The 9,513-nt window shown below is 47.0% G+C and overlaps 2 protein-coding genes and 1 long non-coding RNA gene across 5 annotated transcripts in view; 1 reads left to right on the top strand and 2 right to left on the bottom strand.

Annotated features, from left to right (window-relative positions):
- Positions 1–8,945, top strand: part of LOC127605777 (breast cancer anti-estrogen resistance protein 3-like) — a 30,435-nt gene extending 21,490 nt beyond the window's left edge. For both annotated transcript variants that reach the window (XM_052073548.1, XM_052073549.1), the window contains 13 exons: positions 1,231–1,359; positions 2,198–2,323; positions 2,491–2,607; positions 3,066–3,301; positions 3,415–3,515; positions 3,635–3,769; positions 4,137–4,331; positions 4,811–5,376; positions 5,970–6,085; positions 6,419–6,590; positions 7,285–7,396; positions 7,484–7,687; positions 7,913–8,945. In XM_052073548.1, coding sequence (XP_051929508.1) covers positions 1,231–1,359; positions 2,198–2,323; positions 2,491–2,607; positions 3,066–3,301; positions 3,415–3,515; positions 3,635–3,769; positions 4,137–4,331; positions 4,811–5,376; positions 5,970–6,085; positions 6,419–6,590; positions 7,285–7,396; positions 7,484–7,687; positions 7,913–8,091 — 2,388 coding nt within the window. In that variant the 3' untranslated portion in view covers positions 8,092–8,945. The remainder of the gene's footprint in view (positions 1–1,230; positions 1,360–2,197; positions 2,324–2,490; positions 2,608–3,065; positions 3,302–3,414; positions 3,516–3,634; positions 3,770–4,136; positions 4,332–4,810; positions 5,377–5,969; positions 6,086–6,418; positions 6,591–7,284; positions 7,397–7,483; positions 7,688–7,912) is intronic.
- On the bottom strand, positions 478–7,613 carry LOC127605841 (uncharacterized). Its single transcript, XR_007963667.1, has 3 exons — positions 7,474–7,613; positions 2,477–2,630; positions 478–594 (listed from the first exon to the last, which is right to left on the bottom strand). It is a non-coding gene; the product is annotated as an uncharacterized LOC127605841 (long non-coding RNA).
- Positions 8,946–9,380: 435 nt separating the features above from the next.
- The window catches only part of LOC127605791 (formin-binding protein 1-like), a 29,806-nt gene continuing 29,673 nt past the window's right edge, over positions 9,381–9,513 (bottom strand). For both annotated transcript variants that reach the window (XM_052073576.1, XM_052073579.1), the window contains one exon: positions 9,381–9,460. In XM_052073576.1, coding sequence (XP_051929536.1) covers positions 9,396–9,460 — 65 coding nt within the window. In that variant the 3' untranslated portion in view covers positions 9,381–9,395. The remainder of the gene's footprint in view (positions 9,461–9,513) is intronic.

The following is a 9,513-nucleotide window of genomic DNA, read 5'->3' as shown; positions in this document are numbered from 1 at the left end:
AAAACACCATCAAATATGACTCGGTTTGCTCACATCTCCCGTTATTTTAACACAACTTTAAAAACTTTTCACATTGGCAGTGGTGCTTCGAGCTACGAACGACCTTTTCGAGATACTGTGTAAATTGTCTATTGGACGATTTATTTATTTTTTTCGATTTGCGAGCATAAACTCGTCCTACTAGCGCCGAATGGCAGCGTGTGACTCAATTCACTTTACAACAAGTGGCAATTCGGCAGATGGAAATTGTAAATATTCTTCGAAAAAGAGACTTGGCGGTGTTTGTCGCCACTCTTGGCAACAAGAGTGGCGTTCGAAGTCTGTCGTTCGAAGTCGAACGACAGACGGGCTAACGTTTAGCGTCTATGTGGCGGTGTCGTTAGCCATCAAGCAACGAATATAGGAACACAAACATTGCTAGAACATATCTTGACACACCAGACAACACCAGACTGTACTCACAGACATTTAATCTTGCTTCTCGACAATGTGTGATTAATGCCGCTACACTGACGTGCCAATGAGCAGTGAAGCCGTTTGTCATGTACTGCCCCCAGGTGGCCAAGACGAGCACGACAGAATTGCGCGGCAGAGCTGACGGGAAAAGTGTGACAAAAACGATTTCATTCTTTTACATTTGCGTTGATTACATCATTGTTGTACTGTATATGTTTTCTTTAGCGTGCTAGTTGTCTCATTAAAAAACAAATTCGTTTTTAAAGGGTCTTTGTGGGAAGGGTCGGCGTCATGGCATTTTCATTCCTTTCCACAAATGTTTTGTTTTGAGTTTTAAACATGGTCCAGGAACAAATTAAACTCACATCTCAAGGCGCGGCGGTAACTGAGAATTTTAAGCTTTCAATTAGTGTTCTGCTGATTGATTAAATCACAGGTGTCAAACTCAAGGCCCGCGGGCCAGATCTGGCCCACCACATCATTTGATGTGGCCCGCCAAAAGCAAATCAAACATGCTAATTTCTGTGATGCTTGCTAATGTTTACCAAAATTTCCTTTGTAAGTTTTCTTGTTAACAAAACCTTCATTACAGTAACTTAAACTATAGTTGAATTAACCATTATTCTTGACTTATATGGTTTCACAGTCATAACGGTCCTCCAAGGGAACCGGTAATGAAAATGAGTTTGACACCCCTGGATTACATGAACACATTAACAAAGAAGGCAATTTTTCTTTTTCTCAAACATTTTTTTTTTGGTATTTGTTTTTCAGTTTTCCCAGGATCAATTTATCCTGGATGGTCCATCGGAGAAGCTTCGCAGAGAGTTGGAGGAAGAACTGAAGATGAATAGCGAAGAGCCCAGAAGCCATGCTTGGTACCACGGAGCGATACCCCGGCAGGTATCATGTCGTCAGCCTTTTGAAACAGTCAGTCGTCCCTCTCAAAAGGAACAAAGTCACCAATTCGCTAAATGAAATCAGCAATTAAAAAGCAGCCTCACTGCACACTTAGGGTCTGATTTAAATGTTTTGATTAATCAGAGCTAAGACAGAGATTAATCTCAATTAATCAGAGCTAATGACATTGGTTGACTTTTGCGTCTTTCAATTCCACAATGACAAGTGGCAAACCCGCAAGCACAACTGTGCCCAGCCATAGCACAGACAAAATGAGAGGCGGCAGACTTTTCCGCTCATGTAAACATTTGCGAAAAGCCCAAAACCAAAATGAGCAACAACAATGCCATTTGGAAGCTTCCGAATGCGCTCATGGCTGACTCGGAGCCAGTCACAGGGAGGAGTCACTCTTGGAACATGTCGTGAGCTGAAGCGACTCACCAGAGAAACATTTTATGCGACTGACAAAGACCAACATTTCACATGCGATCATCCGCTTCTTTGGGGCTAAAACAAACAAGCGTCGGGAAGCAGATTATTTGATCAAAGTCTCGAGTTTCACCGAGGTTTCATCTCATTTGGATCATGTGGCTCTGTTTAAAGGCCACTGTCACTGTCACACTGAGTTTGCCTGTTCAATTGTTCAAGGTTTCCTTTGCGTAGGAGCCGTGAGAGATATCACGATTCGTTCATCATCCTCATTCATTGAAAAGAACAGGCCGTTTTGTTTGGGAGCTTGACCAAATCATCATATTGCATAACTACTCCTGCATTTGCCGGTTTTGAGTCTTTAGTTGGACACCCGTGCACGGACACGCCGTAACGCTCTGTATCGTCCTAGGTTGCTGAAAACTTTGTGCAGCGAGATGGAGATTTCCTGATTCGGGATTCGCTGTCCAGTCCTGGAAGTTATGTTCTAACTTGTCAATGGCGAAATACAGCCCAACATTTTAAAATCAATAAAAAGGTAAGACAGATTAGCCCCGCAGGCCCCCCACAAGCCCCAGAGTGTCAAACAAAGATACTTATATTCTTCTCTTCGTTGTTTTTGTTCCTTTTGTAATTTTCACATCTCTTCTTTTAGCCGGATCACATTTTTCACATATCACAAAGTTCTTACCGTTTGTCCGCTAGGTTGTGATGCTGAACGAAGCCTATTCCAGAGTTGAGTACCGTGTGGAGCGAGAGGGTTTTGACAGTGTGCCCGCTCTCATAAGATATTACGTGGGCAACCGCAAACCCGTCTCCCAGGTGAGTTTCAACCAGACGTCCATCTGTTGAGAAAATAAAAACACAAATTGGAAAACGGGAAGCAGATAAATTGAATTCAATGATGAAAGGGCCTGAGACTGGCAGTGTGGGGTGTAAGCCACCTCTCTCCCCAAAGTTGGCTGGGAATCGGCTCCATCCTACCCGCGATGTCAATGGGCACAAGGGGGAGAGAAAATCGACAGATGGCTGATTTAAAACATTTAAGAGAGCCGGGACACCCTGTTCTGGTTTGTGTTCGCCTTACTCTGAGTCATGAACTGCCTCACTGTCGCTTGGTGTTCCACAGGGTTCAATTCCGGGGCCTCTGCTGTTTTCATTGTATCTGCTCCCTTTGGGTTCCATCTTAAGGAAACGTGTTATTTCCTTACATGCTATGCGGATGACCGTCGGAAAATGACTGAAGGAGATTGAGATGAATTGCGGCATTTGCGTTTCAGGTGGTGGGTGCCATTATCTTCCAGCCCATCAACCGCACGCTGCCGTTGCGCTGCCTCGAGCACAAGTACGGATTGTCCGGTAACCCTCGAGAGGCGGGGCTGATCGAAGAGGAGCGGCGGCGTCAGAAGCGCCTCAGCCTCAACATCACCAACGGACACATACAAGATAACACACACGGCGGCCACGATGGCCCACACTACCACAATAACGGCATGGCCAGAGGAAGCCAGCTCAGGTTGGGGTCCACAATGTCTGGCGGTGACACAGTGATTCATCCTTGCTTTAGTCTAAATAAATTCCACGGTCTGGCCGCGTGTTCAGAATTATCGGACGTTCTAATCTGCTCAGGTTGAAGGGTCGTTGCGGCAGCCAACCGGCAAGCCTCAATCAACTCCCGGAGAAGCGGCGGCCGCTCAAAGCGCACCAATCCGAGAGCTTTCTGCCACTTGGTGAGTAAAGATGACATTTCGACATCTCACACCGAACAATGAAAATGGAATTGAAATGACCCAAAAATTCTGTTCTAAATCAAACCCTCTGTACTAACGAGCGTGTCTCTGACATGCAGGATCCAAACCCCTGAACCAGCAGCACTCGGACACCAATCTCCACAGCCCAAATACCAAGTATCCCGTGTTCCGGACTGGCAGCGAACCGTTGCTGAGTCCGTCAGTCCCGCGGAGGTTGGCGGAGCCACTGGCAGGTCCGAAGATTCCTATGAGCTAGCCGGCAACGCTCTCTTACATAAGATACCTTTTTTTCATATCAGCAAAGATAAGATGATTCACTGCAAACAAGTTCCTTTCAATTTCCTCCTGACACTGCTTGCATATGAAAAAAAAATCCAATTTGTTTTGGCCGTTTGCTCACATGCTTGACATCATGCGCTTCTCTGATTTGAAGAAAGTCCAAGAAAACAATTCAAAGAGGCAGCTGTTTCCGGATTAAATATAGATCCAGTCAAGATCAGAGGTTCATATGAGTGCGGTCACTCTAGCAAGGTCAAAGTGCATCAATAGGAACAAAACCAAAGTTATTTTTCCGTCTGAAAATCTTGGGAATGCTTCCAGGTCAGCCGATCCGGGGCTCTGACAGCCAGCTGTGTCCGAAACCTCCACCCAAACCCAGCAAGGTTCCGTTGGCACGACTTCCTCGTTTCCCAGGTCTGCCCCCCAACACCACAGAGCCCCCTTGCCCCAGTCTTTCTTTACCCACCCTGGACTCGACGTGTGGGGAAGCCTCTCCTTGTTCGTGGAGGACCGCAGGTAATATCATCGTTCAATTTTTTTTTGACTACATTGAGAAAAGGCAAAAATGCTTTGAAAAAATATACATTATTGATAAATACAAGCAGCTCAGTTTAACGCGGCGTTGTAGTGATTCACATAGTTGTCTTTTAAGTCCTTCGAAGTCACAGGAGCTCATCTGAGATGGGCCGATGTGGAAAAGTGTGGTCTGACGAGTCCACGTTTCAGATTGTTTATGGAAATCATGGTGTGCACCGCCGTGTCCTCTGGACCATCCACATTTGTTCACAATTCTGATCAGTTTGAACAGGAAACATCTCGTCTTTAGTGTGTATTGAACTGAACATGATCCGCATGATCATTGCATTCCGTATTTGCTCCGTATTGTACACAACGCTCCAACTTCACTAGAATTGGGGTTTGGACCATTGCCCCGTGGTGACTGTTGACGATTCCGACTGATGTCGACGTTAATGGACGTTCTTGTTGGACCGCAGGTCCTCCAACACCTCCGGTGAAGTCTTTCCACGCGGACCTGCAAAACTCTTCCAGCTGCGCACTCGCACAGATTCAGTATCCGGACTCTGAGGCGATACCAGGACGAAGTGAATGCCTGGCACAGACTTCCACAGACCTCGGGTCCCGCAGTCCGCCGGAATGGAATGAACCCGACTTGATTCCAGGCAACGCCCAGGAACTCGAGCAGCTGCCGTGCAGCTATGTTGAGAGATTGAGGCAAGAGGGCGAGGCGGCGGATGGGACGGTAGGGCAGAGGGGGCTGGACCGAAGCTCCTACCATCATGCCATCGAAGCTTTAGAAAACACCAGTGAGGACGAAGAGGAGGACGCGGGGAGGGAGGAGCGGCAGGACCAAACCAGAAACGTTTTCCTAAGGCCGCTGGTGGAGACGGAGTCGGCGTTCCGACCGACCGAGTTCCACTCTCGCCTTCTGCCGGCCGAAAACAAACCCCTGGAGATGTCGGTTTTGAAGCGAGCCAAAGAGCTGCTTCTGAGCCACAACCATCACAGCATCGCCAGGCACCTGCTCATGGCCGACTGCCAGGTACGAACACACGCCCGGACTCGCACGTTCCGAACGCCTGACCTCAAGCCTCGCGCGTCACTACAACCCACATTCTACGCCTGATCTTCAAAACCTCATCTCGACCTTCAAAACGCTCTTTGAAAGCTTACCAAACTGCCTTCACTTTTTCCCCCCACGTGGTTTTTCACAAGGATCTTTTAGCGGCGTATTTTTTTTTTTCCCTGAACCAAAACAACCAAGGGGTGATTCCAGGACACTTGTTCTGCGTCTTTTCCGTGTTGTTTATTTGGCCGACTGGTTTATTGATATTAAAAGATAAGCGCTCCATAAAATAGATGAGTAGCAGTTTCGTTTGTTGGGCGAAATCCACTGCGGGTCGATTCCGGATAGTTGCGAGGAAACGGTGAAGTGGCCCAGAAACCAACGGGTCCGTGCGTCTCTTTTGAGAGGAAGTCATGTCCAGATGTGAGGCATCATGTCTTTCTTGTCAAGAATGTAATCTCGGTCCTCGAACGATCGCCCAGCAGCCAAACAAGGAACGATCCCACACCAATGAACCACTCCGGCAAATCCCGAGCCGCATCGTTAAGCGGAGACGTTTGACATTGCAGGTGGCGAGGATACTCGGTGTGTCGTCCGAGCAGAGAGGTCGGATGGGGGTCGATTCGGGCCTAGAGCTGATCACCTTGCCGCACGGACGACAGCTGAGACTGGACCTGATGGAGCGGTATGGACTGCGTCTCGCAGCTGAGCTTCATTTCCAAAACAGTACCCGGGTCTTTGTGACATGTTGACATCCAAATACCCCAAGGATCAAAAATTAAATCTGCATGCATAAGAATCCGAAACATCTTTTTTGACCAAGTACGTCAAAAGTTTCCAGTAGCTCCACGAGCAACCATGCTAACCAAACATGAGACACATTAGCACAGTAAAAGGTTGAGAAAATGGCTGCTCTGTCACTCGGGACGATTTTCAGCCCTGGGAAAGTCACAATTTGCAAGCAATCCTTTTCAAACACGCCAGGTATTACTTCGGCTCTCCTTCTCGCTCCCTGCAGACACCACACCATGGCAATCGGCGTGGCCGTGGATATTCTCGGGTGCACGGGCAGCGTGGAGGAGCGAGCGTGCACTTTGAATCGCATCGTTTTGGTGGCGCTGGAGCTGAAGGACACTGTCGGTGACCTCTTTGCGTTCACCGCTCTGATGAAAGCTCTGGAACTGCCACAGGTAACCGTGCATGTGCACGCATATATTGAATGTTTCAAAACATTTGGGGATTTTAAAATGTTTTTTTTAAACACCAACACCATTGCATTTCCGTGGATGTCAATGAGACACAGATTTTCGCAATTGTCGGGCCAACCCAGTCCCCATCCCCCAGAAATAGGTCCACTGTATGTACGGATTAAGTATGTACATATCCACACACACACCCTGGACTAGGGGGTGTCCAAACTTTTTCATTGGAGGCCCACATACAGAAAAATGGAAGGCTCAAATTCTAATCTAATTTTTTTTGGTCATTTCACGGGCCGATGAAAAATCGATGGTGGGCTGAAAATGGCCCCCGGGCCACAGTTTGGACCAAGGCGGTTCCAAAAATTTGGGTGAAGCAACGTGTCAGTCGGAGGTCAAGGCTCCAGTAGGTGTGTTTCCTTTCGATTTCAATCAATCAATCAAAACAAGCAAAACTGAAGCCTTGCTAATTACTAAGCTAACTTAAAACTGACACGGATAGCACGTCTAATACTGGAATTAGGTGATTGGAGTGAAGTCCCTACCATTAGTGATCAAATTTTATTTAAAATGACCCCCCCCCACCCCCCCACACACACGAATGTGTGTGGCACATCAAAGACCCACGTCGGATTTGACCAGAAGTTACGAGAAAACAAGCTGCGCTTTGTTTTGCACAACGCAGATCAGTCGTCTGGAGGGCACATGGACGACTTTGCGGAGGAACTACACGCAGACTGCCATCAGCTATGAGAAAACCCTCAAACCTTTCTACAAAAACCTCTACGAGGGAACAGGTACATTGAAGAAAACATCGATTTCATTCCACAAAATATTGATGGGCAACGTGAAATGTTCCGATTCTTCTTCTGACCTGGCTTCAGCCTCGCGTCCCGCCGTGGTGTGCGTTCCTCTCCTGTTGCCCCTTCTCACTTTGATGGAGCGTCCGTCCGTCTCGCCGGAAGGGGCGGAGCTCTGGGAGACCAGCGACCAGGGCTGTGACATCATGCTGCGGCACCTCGAGGCGGCACGCCACGTCGCGCACCATGCTCGGAGCTACACCGACAACGCACAGAGAATCATGCATGGTAAAAGCAAAAGCAAAGAAACTCCATAAAAAATATTCAAGATTGGCTGAACAAAGTGAACTTAAAACGCCTTATCAGGTGCACTTGATTTGTCCGATAACTTCTGTGTATTTACTGTATGTTCACTCATTAGCAGCTAGCCCAGTTAAAATGGATCTTTGACGTCTATAGCCGTCATTGGCACCGAGTGACTTTCAAACGAGGCTCGCTCGTGCATGTTTTCAGGGTTCCAGTGCGACGAGGACCTGCTGGAGGTGTTCAAGACGGACTTTCAGCTGCGGCTACTGTGGGGGAGTCGCGGCGCTTCGGTCAACCAATCGGATCGCTTCAGCAAATTCAACCTGATCCTCACGGCGTTGTCGAGGAAGCTGGAGCCCCTAGCCAAAACGCACACGTTAATTTGACTCGCGATCGGCGGCGACATACGAAAATGTGCCGCGTCACCTCGTTGAGAAAAGAAACATCAAGAAACGGCGAGCGATCGCGTTCAGAAGCAATAACAGGGTCAAATCTCAAGGCGATACAAAAGCAACTGTAAATACAAATACAACACCGCTCTGTGATGCAACGATAGCGTTACCATGAGATGGTATTTTTTTAGTCAGGCTGATACGATGGGCATCATGTGTTCAGAATGTCATCTATGATGCGTCACAAAATGTACTTTCATTCCCTTCAAAAGATATGTCGGAAGTCGCCGGATTAAGAAACGCTTTCATTTGAGCAGCACTTGTGTATTGTGGACATACAATGACGCTCCTGTGTGTTTCCAGACAAGAGCTGGAGTGTGGCGGCGCCCTTGAGGAAGGGCGCCATATTGCAACAATCGGGGGGGGGGACAAAACTTGCACTTTCTGAGAGAGCGGACGTCTGTGTATCACGTCGATAAAAGTAACTGTCATTCCACGAGACTAATTCTTGATTTCGGTCTGTTTACACGAAGCCAGCGAAAACTAAAATCGCCCTGATACTAAAAAAAAGTCCGAAGTGACTCTTTGGGTCCGCTCAATATGTTAAACTAAATAGTTTGATTCCATTTCATATTTAAAACAGAAGACGGGTTTGTGTGTCAATGTGACGATACACACGATTATTGTACGTGGAAGGTGTCACCAAAGTTGAACTGTACATATTGTGAAGCATTGACCCCTTTTGTTTTGTATATAATTAAGAAAGAAGACGACGCGTCGAGGTATTTGAATGTTTATATTCTGAACTACTACTGTGGTAAGTTTGAATAAATATGGTACACGTACTGTGGAGTTTTTCACTCGCGTGCCGAGAGCGTAGCCGGCGGGAAAAGCGAGCTCCAAAAATAGGCCAAAACGGTTTTATCTCCAAAGACCAATCTGGTTTTGAAGTCGTTATGAAGGGATGAACTGAAACAAACAAGATAGGATTGGAGTCTCAAAACATGTCTTTCATAGAAGAGGACTCACCAAAAAAAAAATAAGTGGCATGAAGGAAATTTGAGCCATTTTCACTGGGCTCAAAAATTATTTTGGGCGATGGACTCTCATGTTACACTGGGGAACAATTTGGAAAAAAAAATTAAAAATCTGAGTTCGATTTTTATGCTGATGAAAATTTAAAATGTCATTTTTTCAACTTTTTTCTCCACCGCTTACCCTCCAGACCAGCAAAATTCCAGTGATTAGCCGTAGCAAGAAGAGCTCATCTAAAGCGACGCGGCAACTTGTTTGTGCGGTCACAATTGAGACACTGCGGTGAGAGGTGTGTGTGCAGTTCCCAATACGTCAGTACAACCCTCATCTATGGTCACGAGCTATGGGTCGTGACCGAAAGAACGAGATCCCGGATACAAG

The sequence above is a fragment of the Hippocampus zosterae genome, chromosome 8, assembly GCF_025434085.1.
Source record: "Hippocampus zosterae strain Florida chromosome 8, ASM2543408v3, whole genome shotgun sequence".
NCBI classification, from domain to species: Eukaryota; Metazoa; Chordata; class Actinopteri; order Syngnathiformes; family Syngnathidae; genus Hippocampus; species Hippocampus zosterae.
Note: the sequence above shows the minus strand (reverse complement) of the source record. Positions and strands in the feature narration are given on the sequence as shown.